Source organism: Mesoplodon mirus (genome assembly GCF_964341445.2).
Source record: "Mesoplodon mirus genome assembly, chromosome: 11".
NCBI classification, from domain to species: domain Eukaryota; kingdom Metazoa; phylum Chordata; class Mammalia; order Artiodactyla; family Ziphiidae; genus Mesoplodon; species Mesoplodon mirus.
Genome location: NC_138987.1, coordinates 36,961,734 through 36,982,412, shown reverse-complemented (window position 1 = coordinate 36,982,412; position 20,679 = coordinate 36,961,734). Strand labels below are relative to the sequence as shown.

Below are 20,679 nucleotides of genomic sequence, written 5' to 3'. Positions count from 1 at the left end.
GTGCTAAGTCATAGGGAGGGAGTGGAATATTGGAGAGGGGAGGATGGAAGGATGGTGACAAGGAGAACAGTGGCCCTGTCCAGATTTTTATTTATTCCAGGGGTGATGGCTGAGGTAGTTTTTTTTTTTTGCGGTATGCAGGCCTCTCACTGTTGTGGCCTCTCCCGTTGCGGAGCACAGGCTCTGGACGTGCAGGCTCAGCAGCCAAGGCTCATGGGCCCAGCCGCTCCACGGCATGTGGGATCTTCCCGGACCGGGGCACGAACCCGTGTCCCCTACATTGGCAGGCGGACTCTCAACCACTGCGCCACCAGGGAAGCCCCTGAGATAGTTATTAATGAGTGTAGTTATTTGGGATTTGCATCACGAGCTCTGTATGGAGTGATTTACAATCAATAATTAATGCCCACCCCCATCCTCCCTCCCCACAAAACTAGGTCAGCCTCCTCTTGGGAAAGGCAGTGGGGCTCCTTTGCAAGCTCCTGCTCTCCAATTGAGAGCAAGCCAGGGTGAGTGAAGGCTCAATACCCCACCTTGCCACATCTGCCCCCCCCACTGCAGGGTAGCCAGGGGGTGTGCAGAAGAGGGAAGCGAGAAAACAGAGCAAGCACCCTGCAATCCATCCAAATGTTAAGTCATTTGCAGGCCTTTCTGATGCCCCATCATTCATTCACTCATCAAACATTTATAAATACTGTTGCATACCAGGCACAGTGCTGGGCACATGGGGAAACAAAAATCCTAATTTTTTTACGCCCCCATTTTTTACCCCTGCTGGTGGAGCTTGCAGTCTACCAGCAGGGGGTCAGGGGAACACAGTGTTGGGGAAACGGACCATGCCTGGGCAGTGAGGGCAGCTCCAGGCACGTTCCTGGAGGGGCTGACTCGAGCTGGGCCCTGCAGGATGCCAGGAGCCGTGGCAAAGGCACAGAGGGGTGACCATTCAGAGAGGGCATCCAGACTGTGTTTGGGGGTCTAAGGAGAGCGGGGCTCTCTGTTAGGTGGCTGGTCAGGGTGGTCCATGGGCAGATTTCTAAACAGGCCGAGCGCTTGATCAGCTCTGGGCTTTAAAGGGGAAGGAGTAATCCTGGAGGACAGGACAGAGGCAGGAGGCAAGCACGGAGGGCCAGGTGGCAGCTGTGAGAAGGGGTGAGATCAGAAAGACCTGGAGGAGGCAGCTCCATATCATCCCAGCCCCGCTTCTCCATGCCTGCTCCCCAGGCCCAGCCTGTGTTGCTCAATTAATTACATTTCTCAGTTCTCCAGGACATTGAAATTCTGAAACGCTCCTGAGAACCTGCCAGGCTGGCTTCCCTGAATGGCAGCCCGGTCCCTCCTCCCCTCCTGCCACCCTCTGCTGAGCTGGGCCGCAGCTCACTTCACAGCCCCCCTGGGGCCCGGGGAGTCCCAGGGCCACAGAGCCACCACATAATTAGCTAATTAGGGACTCCGAACGAGTTCATCACTTCCGCGCCAGGAAACGGGGGCCACGCGATTAGGGAGCCAGGGAGGACCCCGTGAGAGCCCAGCTAATCCTCCTTCTATGCCCACGGTCAAGTAAGTAATTAGCTAAGGCAAATCCGATGGTTCCACTCTGCCCTCATTTCCCCTGGCACTGTGTACAGGAGACAGAGAGAGACAGACAGAAAGTGAAACAGAGGGAGAACTGTAGACAGAACAGAGATGGAGAGAAAGAGAGACAGAGAGAGACTGTCTTTAAGACCCATCACCATCTGCCTCGGACCATCCTTCCTGCTCGTCTCCCTCCAAACCGTCCCCCAGCCAAAGCCTCCTCCTCCAGGCAGTCTTCTCTGATTCTCACTCCCAGATACTTAGGAAGGCTTCCTGCATCTAGTTCCCCCATGGCTCTCCTTTTTCCTCTCTCAGGATGAGCTTACCTGGTTCTGCTCTCTCAGTGTGACTTTTCAGGCCTTCAGCCTGGGTTGGGGACCAGGTGTGCCTTGGTGAGGGCAGGCTGCAGGCGACCCATGAGCGTGGTTGAGGGCCCTGCTTCCCTAGTTAAGAAGGGAAAGAGGACCCCGGAGTCCTCAGAACATTCAATGTAGCCCCTACCCTGATGAGCACCCAGGGCATCAACCCACAACAGGACATCTGGGTCCCAGTCCTGGCTGGGCATCCTTGAAACAGAATTTGCCCTCTCTTGGCCCCAGCGGCCTCATCTACAGAAGAGGACGGTGGTTCCTGTCCAGCCTCAGGAACACCCCAAGGCCAGGACACCTCAGAGTGGGGTGCCCCCAAAGTTAGAAGCCTCCAGCAGCCCAGCCACCCCCGTGGGGAAAGTGTAAATCCTCATCCCAGCTGCCTCCCATCCCCCCCTCACAGGCCCCAACAACCGGGCTCCAGTCTAGCTCCCAAGTCTCACTCCCCATGCCCTCCACGCCACACCTGAACCTGCTGCTCCAGCCAGACAGCAGCTGCGCCCGGCACCCTAACTCCCCACCTCTGCACACACTCTGCCCCCACTCACACCGCCCCGCACTCTCTGCCACAAGGGTTCCTTTGCTATTGTGCTGCTAGGGGCAATGCCAGGTGCACTTCCCACGGCAGGACGGGGTCCATGCTGGAGCCAGACTGACCCACTTCCAGTCCCTGGAAAGCCCAGGTTCTGGGTCACTGCCGGGCCCTCAAAGTTGCCTAGAAGTCCATCTCTCCTCCATTTTTAAAGCTCAGCTGCGTGGTCGCCTCTTCTGGTCCCCAGGCTGAGCTCGTGCTCCTGCAATGAGCTGCCACAGCCCCATCCTCCCTCCATCACAGCACTTGGTATACTGTCGGCCTTCATCACAGCTCTGCCCTCCTCTCCCCGCCGGAAACCAGGAGGGCAAGGCCCACCAGGGGTGTTCTGCATCCTCCAACCCAGCCCAGGGCCTGGCACAGAGTGGCCCCTCCGAGGAGGGCAGCTTGAACGAATGTAGGAGTGATGGCTGAGTGGATGGATCTGTTCAACAAATGTTTAGTGAGGGCCTACTACGTGCCAGGCACTGTTTTAAGCTCTAAGGATACATCAGTTTAAAAAAACACACAAAAGGGACTTCCCTGGAAGTCCAGTGGTTAAGACTCTTAGCTTCCACTGCAGGGGGCAAGGGTTCCGTCCCTGATCCGGGAACTAGGACCCCGCATACCACGCGGCACGGCCTAAACCACAGAAACACACACACACACACACACACACACACCCCAAATCCCCTGCCCTTGTGAAGCACACATTCTAGGTAGGGGTAGGGAGAGACAGAGAAACAGCAAACATAATAAGTAAGTACATTTCCTCATTTGTTGGGTGGTAAGTGCTACGAACACAAAAACTAGAATAGGGGAGGAGATGGAGAGGGCCAGGCTGGGGCCGGGGGTCAGGCTGGTATAAAATGGGGGCCAGGAAAGGCCACTCCAGCAAGATGCGTAGAGCAACTGTGTGCACAGCTCTGGGAAGAGCTCTCCAGGCAGAGGGAACAGCCAGGGCAAAGACGGGAGGGAAACGGGGCTGCCTGCAGGTGAATGTGAAACTCCGGCTTCAACTCACTCTGAGTGTTGTGGGCAGAAGAGAGACATGGTCTCCCAGCTGCTGGGGAGAAAATGGACGGTGTGGGCCAGGGAGGAAGAAGGAGCCCCGTGAGGAGCCCCAGCCTGCAGGATGGTCTACAAACACACCTGTGTGACCCTGGCACATGTGGACGCATCTCTGGAAAGGGTACCGGGCCTGTGGGCTGCATGGCCAAGAGGGTGACAGTGGCCGCATGGTGGCTGCTTCCTGAGGGCAGCCCCTGGGACAGAAATGGGGAGCACTGAGGGGGCGCCCAGGAAAGATGCGGCCCCTGCCCAGTGCCCTCCCTGCTGAGATTGCCTGGGCCAGACGCTGGGCTTCCTCCATGACTCTCCAGCGTGGGGACCAGGGCCTTCCGTCCGCCTGCTCCTCTCCACCATGCCTGGCCCGGCCCAGCCATCGCTCGCCTGCCATCCTGATAATGCACATGTGGCTGGTCCAGATGACATGGCAGTGGAGGGGGTCGTGGCTGGGTTCAGGAGACATCTTGAAGGTTGAGCCGAGGGGTGGGATGTGGCTGCGGGCGGTAGAGAGGAACCCAGGCATCTCCGAGGTTGGGGGCCTGAGACTAGAGGCACGGAGCAGCCCTCAGTAAAGATGGGGGTCCGCGGGGATGGGTGGAGTCTGGGGTGCGTGGTGTACACCCATGTGAAGTCGCTTTGTAAGATCTCAGGGTCCGGGGTTCAGGAGAGAGGAGTATGGCCTGGAGCGTCACGTGGGTGGCATCAGGGTAGAAATGGCCTCTAGGTGGCATTTAAAGCCAGGAGCTGGGGGAGATGGATGACAGGTGGGCAAACTGATGGAGCTGCTCAAGCTTTTCACTGCTTCTCGCCGGGGACCCCCAGACCAGACCCTCTGCCCTAAGGAAAGCTGGGCAGCAGCGAGGCAGAGGGCCCTGGTGGCAGTAGGGGGCCAGGAGGAAGACGGGGGTGTGCTTCCTGACAGGCATCTCCCCTGGGGGTCCGGGGTGCGCTCTGCGGACAGGAACTGTCAGCCCACATTAGCGGGGCCACTCTGCCAGGCCAGCTCAAGTAGAAAGAGCCGAACTCGCACCAGCCTCTGCCAGGGGCACAGCCCGCAGCCAGAAGGAGGGGAGCCAGGCCCAGGGCAAGGGGCGCCAAGGCTGTGCTTGGCCTGGGGGGGCTCCCCTTTCTCCCTGGTCTGGCCAGGTCAGCGGAGGGCACTGAGCAGCCGGGAGAGGCCGTGTGCTGCTTCTGCCGTGGCCAGCGCCAACTAATCAGGGGCACAGTGGGTACCGGGAGGCCGGGCCAGGCAGCATACGGCTGGGCTGCCGAGGACACAGCTACTGGCCCCAGCCCAGCCTGGGAGGGGCCTGTGGGCTGAAGAGGGCCCTCAGTGCCCACTCCTGAGATAAGAAACAATCCCCAGGCAAGGAGTCTGCAGCCCGGCACCCTCCACCTCAGGGGAGGCCTTGGTTTCCTCCCCAAGGCTGTCAGGGCTCACTCCCTAGAGGGTGGGCCTGGTCCTGTGCCACTGAAGGCCCCCCCACACTGGGGCCCCTGCTGCCCTCTTACTCATTCTTCAAACGTCGGGTGCCCCCTCCTCTCTGAAGCCTCCTCAAAGTACGTCGTTGGTGGCCCTTCCCCTCGGCCCTGATGCTTCCATTAGAGCACACGTCCCCCGGCCCAGAGCTTCTGGCTTGAGTGTCTGCCTACGGAGACGGGGCTGCATCTGAGTCTTCTTTATGACCCCACAGCTGACCCAAGGCCTGGCCCCATTGCCCCTTAGTGGATGAACGGATGCTTGGATGAATGGGTGAATGAATGCATACACAGTGCCTCTCTCCCTTAATCTTGTGTCCTGTCCACGAATCACTCCTTCCTGATTTGTAGAATAGAACTTGACCCCGGCGGAGGAGGTGGCAGTAGGGGGGGCTACCTTCACCCCACCCCCACCCCAAGCATCTCTCCTCTCACAGTCCTGGCTGCTCTTTACCGTTCCCGAGCCAGGTTCTCATCAGATGTTCTGGCCAGATGCTCTCCCGCCCACCCTCACCTCTTCTGAAAGGCAGCAGCCCTGGGGAAATTGGCGCCCTCCACTGCCTCTTCTCTCTTCTTTCCCCACCTTCCTCCTTCCCTCCCTTCCTTCCTTGGGGGCTGCCAGACCTTTCTTCCTCAGGGAAGCTGGGGGACCCTTGTGGGATCCAAGGACAGACAGTCTGAAGTCCAAGGTCCTGCACCCCAAGTCCCATTAAACACACGTACAGAGTGGAAGTGCTGAGATTCTCATGCAAGCTCTGTTTCAAGGTCCCCCGGCCCCACTGCCAATAGATGCGGAGTATGAGACTCCCACGTGATCAATGTATGGTGTTTGCACCTTCACTGGGCACCTTCTAGGAGCAGATGTCATAAGGATGTTTTGCTGCCCCCACAGCCTAGCGAGGAAGGGCTGGGACCCCATTTTATGGATGGAGAAACTGAGGTCCGAGAGGTGGAGCCACTGGCCAAGATCCCAGGCACTAACCCTGGTCTAACTGCTCTGGATGCAGCAGTCTGTAGCCCAAACACTGGGACCCTCCCTCTGTGAAAAGGGCAGGGATGGAGCAGTTCACAGGGCACATGTTCTACACCTGGCACTGCAGACTAACCCACATGAAGGTGCTGTGTGCCATCCCCCTTGTGCAGACAGGGGTCCGAAACAAGAGAAGAATCTTTCCCCAGGTCCTGCAGCTAATTAACACAGGACCAAGCTTTGAATGCTGGCAGGGTGACTCAGACACCATGCTCTGCACTAACCATTGCGCCATCCTCCTTCCTGCCCTGACTCATCCCCCTCAGGCTGCTTGGGGCCTGGCACCACGAGAACTCTGCACCCTGACAGTGAAAGGCGTTCAGAGGTCTGGGGCACACCAAACTTGGGGGTAGATGGGAAGAGAAGGGGCCTTGAGGGCATTACTTCAGCCCACGGGGCCTTTCTACTTTGACCTTGGATGTGGGCAGGGGTCTTTCCTGATGCCCTGCAGATGGAGTGGGCGGCTGAGATGCCTACACACTAAAAGGAAAGGAAGGAGGTTGTGAAAAGGAGCAAAAAGCTCTGGCCAGCTGTGTGGTCTTGGTCAGGTTAGTCAACCTCTCTCTGACTCAGTTTCCCCATCTGTAAAGTGGGCATCACAATGGTACCAACATCCTAGGGCTGTTATGAAGGTGAAATGATACAGCCCATGGAAAGCATCTGATAAATTTTAGCCATTTATCATTATTAGGAAATCCCTAGAAGATGTGGAATGCTCACCTCCCACCTCCCCATGACATGCAGTCCTCTGCCCAGCCCCACTGTTCCCAAGACAGCTCCTGCTCTCCACCTTGGCACATGCAATTCTACTCCGTCTGCAGGGACCACCCTCCCCAGCCTTCTGTGTCCTTGTTGAGCATCTTCCAAAACCAGCCTCTGCGAAGAGGTCCTGATGCCCCCACCTTCCACCCCCAATGCTCCCAGCACCTTCTTCATAATAGTAGCACCTGTTGGCCACTTACTGCATACAAGGCTCCATGCTAAGCTCTCTACACACATGAGGGCATTTCATCCTTACAAAATCATATGGAAATTGCTATTATTAACCCCATCTTATTGTTGGAGAAATAGAGGCCCAGCGTCCCACAACAGGCAGGTGAAAGGATTAGAACCGGGGCCTGTCAGCACAGAGTAAGTCTCCAGTCCTGCCTGCAGCTGGGGCCAGACAGGAGCCTCACCCACAGCACTATCAGCTCTGCCTCCCTGTCCCTGGGCCCTGCCCAGCCCAGCCGCATCCCAGAGGCCCCTGCACAGAGGTGGCTTCTTGCTGACCCAGGGGTTGTTTGTTGGACTGGGCTCCAGGAAGGGGGCAGGGGCCCAGGAGAGGCTCAGCATCCCCAGCAGCTACCCCCAAGCTCCCCAGGCCTCCCTCCCAACCCCCTCCACAGACTGGGCAGGTGTGTGCAGTGGCAGGGTGCAGATGTGGGCCAGCAGCTCAGACTCAGCCGGCTCAGGCTTTAGCAGTAACTGCCCTAGTTTCTTACTGGAGAAAAAAGCACTTTTCATATTTAAATGGCTTGGCCAATGGGCTTTGGGAGGCACTGCAGCTGATTGAGGGGTGTATAGGCTGGGTGAGGCCTGGAGTCCGCTGGTGCCGGCAGAGAGCACTTTCAGAGATAATCCAGCCCCATCTTGCCAAGGCCCAGAAAGGGATAGCAACTTATGAAAGGTCACACAGCGAGGAACCAGAACCCAGCCTCCTGACTGGCAGTCTAGTGCTTCTTCCCTCCCTCCCTAACCTTCTCCCATGCACTATCTCCTGCCCTTTATCCACCAATGGTTCAGTGGCCAGGACAGACCTGGCAGGAGTAGGGTGGAGGGACGTATTTTTAACGAGTTTCTGTAAAGAGCATCATGACTCCCAGGTGCCCCAACCATCCTGGACAAAGTCAGAACCACACATCTAATCAGTCCCTCCTCCTCCTTTGTGCAAATAGGGAAACTGAGGCCCAGAGACAGCCAGGGGCTTCCCAGGTCACACAGCAGACTCCCCGCAGAGCTAAGAAGCAGAAATTACATTCCCTGACAGCCCAACTGAGTCTTCCTGGTTGGTCGTGTTTTTAAACTACTTCTTGAACTATAGGCAGCCATCCCCCCTCTCCACAGCTTTGCAATTAATAACCCATAATTTCACTTTGCCTAGTCCCAGTTCTCTGGCCTGCCATCTAGTGGCCAAATTGAAAGCTACAGGCTATTGTTGAAGGAGTCCCATGGCAGAAGCGGCTCGAAAGATAAATAAATGGGAGGACCTGGAATGTTCATGGAAGCATCTAGGAAAAAAGAAGGCAACCAACCAAACTTCTCAAAGAGACACTTCTAAGACTCTGTGCCCGCCCCACCCCCCATGCCACTCATTCCCCAGTGACCCTGGGCAGAACTCCTGGCACCTGGGAAGGACGCTGCCCCTTCTGTAAATGAGGGTCTGGATCAGAGGACCTGCTCCAACAGCCTGAGGCTCCTGTTAATCAAGCTGTTCATGAAGATGGATTTATCTTAAGGTCCCTTTCCAGGGGGGCGCATCGGTTATATTTTGGATCCTGGAGCGTTGTGCTTCCAGGTTCTGAGAAAGCAAGTTTCGAGATTCATTTGTCAGCTGAGAGGCGGAATCAGCTCAGAGTGGAAACAGAACTGCCCGCCTCAGGCCACCCTGGGCCTCCAGCGAAGCCTATTAGAAGGAGAGAGGCCCCTAAGGAAAGACCCAAACTCCTCTCTGGGCCCTTGGGGCTACCCAGCCTCCAAAATTGGAACCTCCAGGAGCGCAGGGTCCAACCCCGCCCTTCTCCAGAGAAGTGAACAGACTGGCTCTGGGGACCTGGAAGTGACCCCTACAGCCAGGAGCTGCACATGAGCTCCTCACGCGGGCAGCGAGAGTGGGCGAAAAGGGCAGGGAGGAGAGGCACATAGGCCCACACCCCACACACGTGCACACACATATACATACAGCACATGGTCTCTCATAGATACAGAGACCCTCACAGCCACACACACAAGTGTACAGAAACCCACCCAGAGAGAGAGGCCCATACCCTGTGTGTCTATCCTGTCTGCCCCCCACCCAGACCATCTCTTCTGAAATGTCCTGTCACATCGCTGCTCCCATGCCTGTCAGATCCCGAGACCTGACAGGGGATGCAGAATGCAGGATCGTGTACAAACGCCCCTGTGTGACCCCGACACAAGCACCCGCATCTCTGGAAAGGGTACCGGGCCTGTGGGTTGCATGGCTAGGAGCGTGACAGTGGCCACATGGTGGCTGCTTCCTGAGGGCAACCCCTGCCTTCCCCTGGAACAGAAATGCGGAGCACTGAGGGGGCGCCCAGGAAAGATGCGGCCCCTGCCCGGTGCCTTCCCTGCTGACGTTGCCCAGGCCAGACGCTGGGCTTCCTCCATGACTCTCCAGGGTGGGGACCAGGGCTTCTGCCCACCTGCTCCTCTCCACCCTGCCTGGCCTGGCCACGGCTCACCCACATTACCAGAGCAGTCCTCTGTGTCCACTCCTTCACTTCTGCCAGGCATTTCTAAAACACTCCCTTGCCAGGTCAATCCCCATGCTCCACTGGGTCTCAGCTCAGGCTCCACCTCAGGCCCCCAGTGCCCCCCACTCTGCCCCTCCCTGCACCCCCATAAGCTCCACATGCCCGGCACCCCTCCGTCTGAGCACTGACTGCACAGAACAGCTACTCGATAAACTTGGCCAGCGGGTCCACTTCACACCTATTTACTGAGCGCTTTCCACACACCAGGCATAGTTCTGGGCGCTGAGGGAACAAAGTCTGCCTTGTGGTCAGTTTCCCAGTAGGAGGTGGCGCCTGAGAGAGAGGAACATGCACCCCTGGGCAAGGTGGGCTGGTTAGAAACAGGCTCCAGTTTAGTCCCTGCCACTAACCTGCTGTGTGACCTTGGGCCGGTCATGGCCCTCTCTGGGTCTCATTCTCCACATTTGTTAAAAGGGGTAAAGATGGTTTTGAACAAGTTAATCTTCTAGGCTTGTTGGCAAGTGGGAAGGACAGAGACAGTCTGCCACCTAGGATGGCCTCTCTGGATGTCCCTTCCCTGCCCCCGAGGGAGTCTCCCCAGGACAGTGGGAGGGGCAAAGGTGATACAGCTGAACTGCTCCCCCCCCCACAGCTTTGGTTCTCACCGCTCACCCCCAGCCCCACCCCCATCTCTCAACCCCTCCCTCAGGACCTTCACAGCAACTCTCAGGGGCCCCTGGAGTTTCCCATCACGTCAAGGCTCATGTGTGGGGAGGTGACCTTGTATCTGCGACCTTGAGACCCCAGCACTCCAGGACCCCCTATGTAATTCACCCAACCTGTGCCAACCTGCCCTCCCAGGTCACCTTGCTCCACAAATATCCCAGAGCACAGCCTCCACTGCCCAGCCAGGCCTGTCCGGGCTGACCAACACGGTCTGCGAGCCCAGAGTCAGGCTGGCCCCGCAGGCACTCACAGCGGACGGGCTGTAGAGAGGTGGGCAGGGCGAGTGGCAGGGACCCCCAAGGCCCCAAGCCTGGGTATTGGCAGAGTGGGGTCAGTGGTGACTGTGGAGAATGAGGTGCCAGGAGCCCTCTCACCTTCTGCAGATTGGGAAACTGAGGCTCAGGCAGGGAAGAGAAGCAAGGGGTCAGACAGAGCCAGGGAAAGAGCTGGGCTTAGGACAGACATAACTCTACTCAGATCCCTGCCTTGCCCCTGAATTGCTGTATGACCTTATGCAAGCCACTTAACCTCTCTGAGCCTCACATAGGTTGTTCAGAGGGTTAAGTCAGCCAGCGGCATGTCAAGAGCCTGGCACACAGGAGGTGAGTAGATGCTCATAAAAGTTCCTGACCTTCCCCATCAGGGCTGAAGCCCCCTGCAGGCAGGGCCCTCCCCCTCTCCTTCCCTAGATCCCCATCCCATTCCAGACACAGGGCAGTGGAAAGAGTCAGGAGACCTCCTGGGCAAGTAACCTCAAGTCTCCAAGTCTCAGTTCCTTCATCTCAGTTTTTCATGAGACTAACCCACCTCCCGCCAGGGGGACGGTAAGGCTCCGAAGAAATCACAGAGATGAAAAGCTTTGAAAGCTGTATGATTCTGGGCAGGTGTCAGGGTTTTTTGTTATCAGATAAACTCTCTCGATACTAGATGGGCCGACAGATGGATGGGCAGCCGGTCAGATGGGGGAGCGGGTGGATGGACCTGTGGCGGATGAACCTATGGAGGGGGTGAGTGGGGGGGTCGGGAGCTCGAGCTCCAAGTCAGCACAAGTGGGGGGTCTGGGAGCCCCTCCCCAGTGGAATGCTGCATGACGCCCTCCCTCAAACCAAGCAGCTTCTTTCCACACACCTGTCAACTTGACAGCCCCCCCACAAGGAACCTTGTCCCCAAAAAGCCAATACTTGCTGCAGTCCGAGTCCTTTTGGGACCCAGAGGCGCCAGGGCCACCTTCCAGCATCTTCAGGCCCAATTAGTGCCCCTTGAACCCCTGGCAGCAGGGCCTGCATCTGTCCGGTCACTGAAGGATCCCGTGCCCAGCACAGGCCTGGCATGGGGAGATGCCGGTCTGTCTCTGCTGAGTGAGTGAGTGCCCTGGGGCAGGGCAGGGGGCACCAACTCACTGGGCACACGGTTGATGGCTTTGAGGGGCCTCAGGACACGCACGGTGCGGATGGCCGACAGGTTGATGTTCTGGAGGTCCAGGGAGTACTCGACCATCCTGCGAAGAGAGGGGAGAAGAGTGAGGCCCGGAGCACGGGGACAGCAGGGCCACGGCCGGGCCAGCCACGCCCACGCCTGCCTGGACGGGGTAAGAAAAGTGGTCAGAAACCCGGCTAAGCCCCAGTCAGCCCTCTGGCCTTGGGCTGTCTCCTTGGGCCTGTCTCTTTCTCTGTAAGCAGCGCAGGTGACATCCACCTCGTGGACTGCCCTGAGGGTCCCAGTAGATGCGGCCAGGGGCAGAGGGAATGGATGGGCAGAGACCCTGGGGCCCCACCGCATGCCCAGCACTGTGCCAGGCGGCTCCTGCCCCCGCTTCCAGGGCAGCCTCTGAAACAGGGAGGATTCGCCCCATTCCTCAGAGGGGAGAACGGAGGAACCGCCGAGAGGCCCCCAGGCTGAGCCCAGACGGTGACTGGACATCACAGTCACAGCAGCAGCAGCATCTGCGAAGATTTTGCTGAGGGCAGAGGCCGGAGTGGAGCCCCAGTCCCTCCATCTCCCCAAGTCCCCAGGGGCCCCCCAAGCCAGTGTTAGACGCCCAGATTTATGAAGAGATGAGGCTGTAAGAGAGGTGACATCACGTGTCCCAGGTCACCCAGCAAAAGGGTAGAGGCTCAAGCCAGGAGTCACACCAGTTCTGCCCCCCTCCACCGCCTCACACCCATCCCCCACCCCCCAACTCCCAGCTCCACTGCCGGCTCAACGAGGCCAGGCGCAAACTGTACCTGGTCTGCAGGAATAACCTCTCTCTCCTGGGCACGCAAGGCGGCCGGCTCCAGCCTCGCGGGGCCCACTCCCGGCCTTTCTCCCACTGTCCCTTCTGCCTGCAACGCCTCCATCGTCTCTGTCCATTGAAACCTTCCTCGGGTTCTGTGCAGATGCCCCTGGAGTCCTGGAAGTTTCTCCACACCTGTGTCCATGTTGAACCAGGCCAGTCTAGGTGCTGACTCAGACCGGCCCCTACCCTCAGGCGTCTGCACTCAGGCAAGGGAGGGACCGAAAAGCAAAGACAGCACTGGAGCCCTCACCACTGCCCTAGCTCTCATCCTCGGGGCCTCACCAAACAGGTCCCCCTCCCCTTCCAGTCTGCCTCCTCCAGGAGGCCTCCCCAGATCTCCAGGGGAGGCAGATCTCCGGTGTCCCCTCTGTAGTTTCCTGCACGTCCGTCAGACCCTTCCTGCTCAGTTGCTACCTCCCCCACGTTTCCCCCTTTGAAAGACAGGTCCCAGGGGCCTGCAGCCCCCGCCTGACCCCAGACATCCCAGTCACCGGACCTGGGCCCGCCACCCTGGGACTCCGGCACTGCCGCCAGCTCCACCTGTCACCACCATCAGCGGGAAGTGAAGGCTGTTCCTACACACCATGCAAACCTGCCCGATTGTTGTGGAGCCATCGCCCCCTCCCGCTGCTTGAAGAGTAATTGAGTGAAAGCTCCGTTTCCCTGAAATGCCTCAATCCATCCCCCAGCTTTCTGGGGCACAGGGTCCGGCTCCCATGCTTGTGTGCTCTCTCTCTCTCCTTTTTCACACACACACACACACACACACACACACACAAATGCAACACAGAGTCAAACGCCTGCACACAACCATTGGTGCACACACACGTACACACTCACTCCTTGGGCACCCTCATCCACATTCACTCCTACCAGGGCCCAAATTCAGATGAAGGGACATGACAAAAAAAGTGACAGAGAGGGCTTCCCTGGTGGCGCATTGGTTGAGAGTCCGCCTGCCGATGCAGGGGACACGGGTTCGTGCCCCGGTCCGGGAAGATCCCACACGCCGCGGAGCAGCTGGGCCCATGAGCCATGGCCGCTGAGCCTGCGCATCCGGAGCCTGTGCTCCGCAGTGGGAGAAGCCACAACAGTGAGAGGCCCGCGTACCACATACACACACACACAAAAAGTGACAGAGACCTAAGAATTGGAGACAGAGACCAGGGGTCCCGAGGAGGGGGCAGGAGGGGGGGCAGGGGGGCAGCAGCCAGGCAGAGAGGGTGAGGGCTGAGGTGCCCGGGGGCAGTGGGTGAGCTGGAAAGGGGGCGCCGAGGGCGTGGAGCGGCGTAAGGATTCCGGGTGTGGGTGAGCCAAACTGTCATTTTCGTCTTTGGTAGAAAGAGCTCTCCAGGCAGCCAGGGAGATGTGTGTGATGGAGGCACTGCGGGGGCAGCACACACGGGCACACAAACAGGCTCTCACACTGGCGCGCACACACGCACGCGCGCGCACACACACACACCAGGCCTAGGAGAGCCACCCCATGGCAGGCAGCCCTGCCCCCAGGCCCCAGCCTCTCAAACACAGACCCTGGTTCTCTCCCTCCTGCCAGTGGGCTCGCTTTATGCTTTGCTGGGTGTGCTGGAAGTGGGAGATCCCAGCCCACGCCAGACTGAACCCACCCAGGTACTACGTCCCAGGAGCCCCTGGGCACACCTGCCGAGATCCATCAAATGCCAGCCCAGGATTTCTTCCCATCCCGTGAAGTTTCACCACAGAAATAAATAGATGCTTCACAGACGATGGGTAGAAAGAAAAGCGAATGGTTTTTGAGGGCCTCTTGTGTGTGTTACCTGCGTTAACCTGCTCGAGCCCCCTCTACATTTCTCAGATCCCATCTCATCCCTCTCCCTACTGCCCTGAACCAGGCCAGGCCCATGGCTACAAGCCACACCAGGGCCTGCCTGCTGCAGGAGCCCTCAGGACAATCCTGCCTGGTCCCTTACTCTCCCGCCCCACTCTGCCACACGGGTTCTGTGCCCCTCCATCCCCCCTCAAGGAACCCATAGCCCACCGTCTGGGACTATTGGTTCTTAATTAAGTGAGGGGCACCCACCATGGCCCCTGCCCCAGGACAGGCTGGGAGGCAAGAATGGGAGACTACAGAGGTGCTGTGTAGTCAGGCCCCGTGGCGAGGATTCAGGTTCACCTTCCTTTCTCTAAAATAAGTGGGGCAGGGGGCCGGCCTCTGGGTCCTGAGTGAGATACAACTTATGGCTGGGTGTCACCGAGGCCCACAGTTACCCAGAGTCAGTAAGCTTTAGGGTCTGAACTCCTCCTAAACTCCATCTCATGGGAGGCTGATCTGACTCTTGTCCCCATCTCTGAAGGGGACTAAGCAGTCACAGCCGGGCCGACCCAGAGCGACACAGTGACCCAGTCCCTTCCCTTCACCTCTGACTTGATCCTCTACTACAAAAATTCCCCTAAGAATTAATCAGTTGCAGCCCACCCTCAGGGTCCCCACTGAAAAGCCCTCAAGAGAAATTTCTGGGAGAATTTAGTGTCAAGATCTTAGCTCTGAGCTTCCTGGCAGTTGAGTCAAAAGGAGAAATGCGATGAGTCACTAAGTTCTTTTCTTTTCTTTTTTTTTTTTAAGTTTTTCATTGGCAAATATATATTCTATTTTTTTTTACATCTTTATTGGAGTATAACTGCTTTACAATGGGGTGTTAGTTTCTGCTTTATAACAAAGTGAATCAGCTATATATATACATATATCCACATATCTCCTCCCTCTTGCGTCTCCCTCCCACCCTCCCTATCCCACCCCTCTAGGTGGTCACAAAGCACCGAGCTGATCTCCCTGTGCTATGCAGCTGCTTCCCACTAGCTATCTATTTTAGTTTGGTAGTGTATACATGTCCATGCCACTCTCTCGCTTTGTCACAGCTTACCCTTCCCCCTCCCCGTATCCTCAAGTCCATTCTCTAGCATGAACGACCTTGGCTTTGGGGGGTTTTGTTTGTTTGTTTGTTTGTTTTTTGGTTGCACCATGTGGCTGGCGGGATCTCAGCTCCTAAACGTTTCTCCCAGGTCCCAACTCTCTCTTCTATATTTCATGAACCTATCAGGGTGGTGGGGGAGGGTGTCCTGCTGCAGCCGCATCTCCCATCTGGGGGAGCAAGACCAGCTGTAAATGCTTTCAGTGATAAAGAGCAAATAGCAGGTGTGCAGTGAGGAATCCAGCAGTTCTCATTCCCTGAGGGGAAGAGGATAGAAAGCTGGACATTGGACAAGACCGTGGAGAGAGGGGCTGGGCGAGTAGCCGGGAGGTAGGAACTGCGGGTTTAAGTCTCTGCCCTGGGATCACGCTGTCCTGACGGTGACCGTGCACCGACAAGCCCAACGCGGGACACTTGCTGACAGCTCCAGCACCCAGCCCTCCCTGCTGACAGCTGCAGCAGCCCCCTGCTTCCTCTCCACACGGCCCATCCTCCGTTAGTCCAAACCTCCTAAAACTCGAATCTAGGGACTTCCTTGGTGGTGCACTGGTTAAGAATCCGCCTGCCAATCCAGGGGACACAGATTCGAGCCCTGGTCCTGGAAGATCCCACGTGCCGCGGAGCAACTAAGCCCGTGCGCCACAACTACTGAGCCCAAGCTCTAGAGCCCACGAGCCACAACTACTGAGCCCTCGTGCCACAACTACTGAAGCCCACGTGCTCTAGAGCCCGTGCTCCACAAGAGAAGCCACCGCAATGAGAAGCCCAGGCACTGCAATGAAGAGTAGCCCCCGCTCGCCGCAGCTAGAGAAAGCCTGTGCGCAGCAATGAAGACCCAATGCAACCAAAAAAAAAAAAAAAACTCGAATCTAGCTGTGTCACTCCTGGCCTTAAACCCTCAGTGGCTCCCCCTTGCCCTTCAAGGCCCTGTAGTCTGGCCTCGGCCCCCTCCCCCCACCCCTTGCCCCTAGTCCATGCACCTCGGGCACCAGGCCAGGCCCACCGAGCTCAGCAAACACGCGATTCTCTGCCCCCTTTGCTTTGCGCGTTGCCTGTTCTCCTCGCTCTCATCCTTCAAGATGCCCTCCTCCGTGAAGCCCTGCTCACGCCCTCCCTGCACGGCAGGCTGAATTCAACCCTCTCTGCTCTGGCTCCTTCTACACTCTGTTCACACCTCCTGTCTAGTTTGGGTTCCCCCAAAGCAGACTCAGCCAAGGGCTTGGGAGCAGCAGCTTATTTGGGGGGTGATCCCAGGAGGCAGAGAGAGAGCAGCAGAGAGGGAAAAGCCAGGGAGGGACTGGTCATGAGCAGGTTACCCTGCAACTGGGCTGCAGTCCCAGCAGGGGCCCTGACGGGCTGTGTGCCTCAGACGTGGACCGGTGAGGGCGGGGTTGCAGCATTATCCATCGCCTGACCGGCTGGAGGCTGGATGCTGACCGGCACCTCTCTCCTCAGACGCACCCCGCTCCAGCCCCGCCACGCAGAGCCGGCCCCCCGGGGAATCTACGCAGCGTGAAGAACGCCTGTGACAGAAGCAGCCACCTTCCACCTCCTTCCTCCTCCTCCCCGCTGGATGAAAGCTAAGGGAGCATCCCCCACCTCGAAAAAAAAAAGAGGGTGAAGAGGGCCGCTCTGTGGGTGAATAACCACCCGGCCGACTTCCCTTAGGCCCTAAGTAAGACATCACTTGCAGGAGTGAGAAATTAATCCCTAATTACACAGTTACTTTATGGTGCAGCTTCAGTGCTAAAAGTCTAAAAAAAAAAAATCAACAAACCCCCCCACTGCCTCCTGCCAGCTCCCAAGTGCCTAATTAGGTAAGTAATTTTGCTTTAAAGCGAGCACTTTCGTCCTGACATCACCCCAGGAGGAGGCTGACTGCACCCAGCTCCCGGGTGGCATGTCATCTGGGGAGAGGGGCTGGGATGTGGCCGTGCTGAGGTGGGGACCGTGCCAGGGTGGGCAGGCAGGGCGGACATCTGCTCTCCAGGGCCCTCCCCATGGATTCCTGCTGAGGGGCCACCCTGCTCCACTGCCAGCTCCCCTGGCTCCCGGGACAGGCCCAGAGACCCAGGTCTGGTCAACCAGTGGACAGCCATTCCCCAGCCACCACGACTGGCTCAGGATGGGCCATGAGGGGCAGCCAGTCCTTGAGCTGGGACTGCAGGGAAGAGGTGCTCTTCCTGGCTAAGCCACCGTCAGGAAACCCGGAGGCACTAATGGCCATCTTGCCTCCATGGTGGCCCGAGAGTTTTGCCAACACAAAGGAAGGCTGAGGCCAGAACTGGAGAGAAGCAGGATCCTGACCATATGGTTCGAGCACTCCCTCCCGCTGCACCCGAATCGAAGAGCTGCCCTTTATTCTTCCCAGGCACATGAGCCAGTACCTGCCCTTTGGGCCTGGGGGGTCATTTGAGTTGGGTTTCTGTCACTGGCAACTCAGAGTCCTGCTGATTCAGAGGGTTTCTGGAGCACTCAGCATGTGCCAAGCACTTCACACCCCTTCCCATGGTGGGATTATGGCGCCCAACGCAGATGAGGAAGCTGAGGCTCAGACAGAGCCCGGGTCACCCAGCTGAGTAGTGAGGGACCCAAGAGCTCTGCGTGACCCCTCCCCACCTCATCAGTCATCAGGCCAGGTGTGAGCACCTCCCACAGCTGGCCAGGTGGCCAGTAGTCAACTGGGTCAGCAGCACGTGAAGTAGAGCCAACATCCATGGGGGCAGTGTTGCCCCGTGGTTAGAGCACGGAGCCTGGCTTCCAACCTCAGCTCTGCTGCTAGTGCACCATGTGACCTTGGGCAAGTCACTGAATTGACCTCATGGGGTTGTGGGGAGGATGAAATGCGTTCACATATGGGTTCAGTGCCTACGACAGGGCCTGGCACAAGAAAGAGCCAGCTATTATTATATCACAGCCTCATGTGCTGCTTCGGTTCACACTGGCCCACGAATCACATGATGCCTGCTTAAACCCTTCCCTGGATCCCACCTCCTGCTGGGGACAGCCCAGGCAGTAAGGGCCTCCGGAAGTTCTCTGACCATGACCGCAGCACTGCCCACCGTTTGCCCTGCAGTCCAGGGACACCCCCCCATCTCAGTTTCCCAGAGTGCAGCATGCTGTTTCCAGCCGACACGCCTTTGCTCTCGCCAGTGCCTCTACCTGTGGTGCCCTTCCCGGCTGTCCAGATCCCACCCCCGGGCAGAACTGAACTCTCCTGCTCTGTGTCCCACTGTGTCTCTACTAGGGCACCTCTGGCCCTGAGGGGTGCTGTCGTTGCCCCTGCTCCTCAGGGGCTAGCTCAGAGTCCTAGCTGAGTCCCCAGCCCCCGGCCCAGGGCCTGGCTTGGAGGTGGCTCCCTTGTCAGCTTGTCAAACAAATAACTTGAGGGACAAGATCAGAAAAAAAAAAAGAAGCTTGGAGCTGACAAGAAGCACCATAAAATGACTGAGACTTAACATCTTTCCAGGAAATAACCCTCCCAGGAGATGATTCTTGTGTGTTGCTGATAAAAATAGGGTGTTTCCTCAGTCTTTACAAGGGACCCACAGGGGCTTTCTTAAAATGTAATGTAAGATGTAGCTGATGGAAAGGCAGCTGAGATGCTGGAAATGGCAGATCATCTGTCAGGAGGCAGTTCTGTGATGACTCAGGCTTGTGTTGCTTGATAACTAGACCACCAGCCTATGCTACTAGGCTGGTACCCAGCACATAGTAGGTGTTCAGTGGAGGCAGAGAGGAAGGAAGTAATGGAAAGAGAGAATTAGGGAGTGATAACATTAACCCTTGACTTTGGCCAGCGTGTTATGATTTATGGGTCATTTTTACCCATATATCCTCACACAAATCCTATGAGACCAGAAGAACAGGGTTTCTTTAGCCCGCTGGACAAAGAAACTGATGCACTGAAACCAACTCAGGCCAAGTTCAGAGTAAAGGGGGAACTGGGGGCCACAAAAGAATTTGGGGGCCTCAGCAGTAGGAGACCCTGGACCTTCTCTCGACAAGGCTCCACTCAGGTGACAACACTCCAGTGACTTTATCTCTGGGTAGAATTGCCAGATACATACAGGATGCCCAGTTAAGTCTGAACTTCAGGCAAACAACAATATATAATTTTTTAGCATATATGCCTTCTGATGAGCCTCCCACAAAATTCAGCTCCCTTACGCCAGGGTAGTCTTGGCACCACGGTAGTTGGGCGCAGCTGCTGGAAACCAGACAGAGATTCTTTTGGCTCTACCACAGCTTGAGGGAGAGGTCCCTCTTCCAAGACTCACCCCACATCCTTCTGAGAGCTGGTGAGGCTGCCCAAGTCCTCCAGGGGAGATCAGCTAGAATATTTTGGCCTCTGAAAAGGTAAAACCCTTCATATTGTGAGTGAGCATGGGCTCTGGGGACGGTTGTACCTGAGCACATCCCAGATCTGGTCCATACGGGCTGTGTGACCTGAGGCAGGCTGTTAATCTCTCTGAGCCTCCATTTCCCCATCTGGGAAATGAGGTTAACAGCCCCAAGTTCTCTGGACTGTGGGGATGTAAAAGAGCCCAGCCCAGTCAGGAAACTTTAGTTCTGGTAACCCACCTAATCAGCAGTGGTTTGTGCCTACCTAGAGCACCCTTCTCTGCTTGTAGGGTAACAGTCCTGGGATTTTCCAAGTCCATCCTCCCCACTCTTAGGCCACGTGGTATGAGAGACGTCAACCCCACACCCAGCGCCAGGGCATGGGTCTTGACCTAGGTCTGGCCAATCAGAGTGCTATCGCATTTAGGCTACAGTGATTGGTTCAGGGATGAACACATGCCAATCCAAGCCAAGGAGGCTCTGTTCCGCCCTCGTTGGAGTGGCTGAGAAAGCAAAGGTGTCTTTCTGTTGAACCAGAGGGAGGAGGCTGGGCACTCAGGGCTGCCCGCCGCCATCCCCCCACTGAGAGGAAAGCTGCCATGGATGGAGGTCGACACAGAAGAATGAGAAGAGCTATGGGACGGGAGGACACACTGCCTGGTGACATCTTTCAGGATTCTGGATTAAGCGTGTCCTGAAGTCAGAGACCCCTCGACTTTCAGTAAAGGAGATGATAAACTCCCTTAAACAAGGTTCGGCAGGTTCCTGTCCATATAACTGAGAGAATTCTGAATGATTTATGATTGACTTGGTGTCTGG

The 20,679-nt window shown here is 57.2% G+C and overlaps 1 protein-coding gene across 1 annotated transcript in view; it reads right to left on the bottom strand.

Moving 5' to 3' along the window:
- CACNA1I (calcium voltage-gated channel subunit alpha1 I) overlaps positions 1–20,679 on the bottom strand; it is a gene marked incomplete at its 3' end in the record, with an annotated part of 105,681 nt that overhangs the window by 54,696 nt on the left and 30,306 nt on the right. Inside the window, exon 4 of the mRNA XM_082636085.1 lies at positions 11,691–11,788. Coding sequence (XP_082492211.1) covers positions 11,691–11,788 — 98 coding nt within the window. The remainder of the gene's footprint in view (positions 1–11,690; positions 11,789–20,679) is intronic.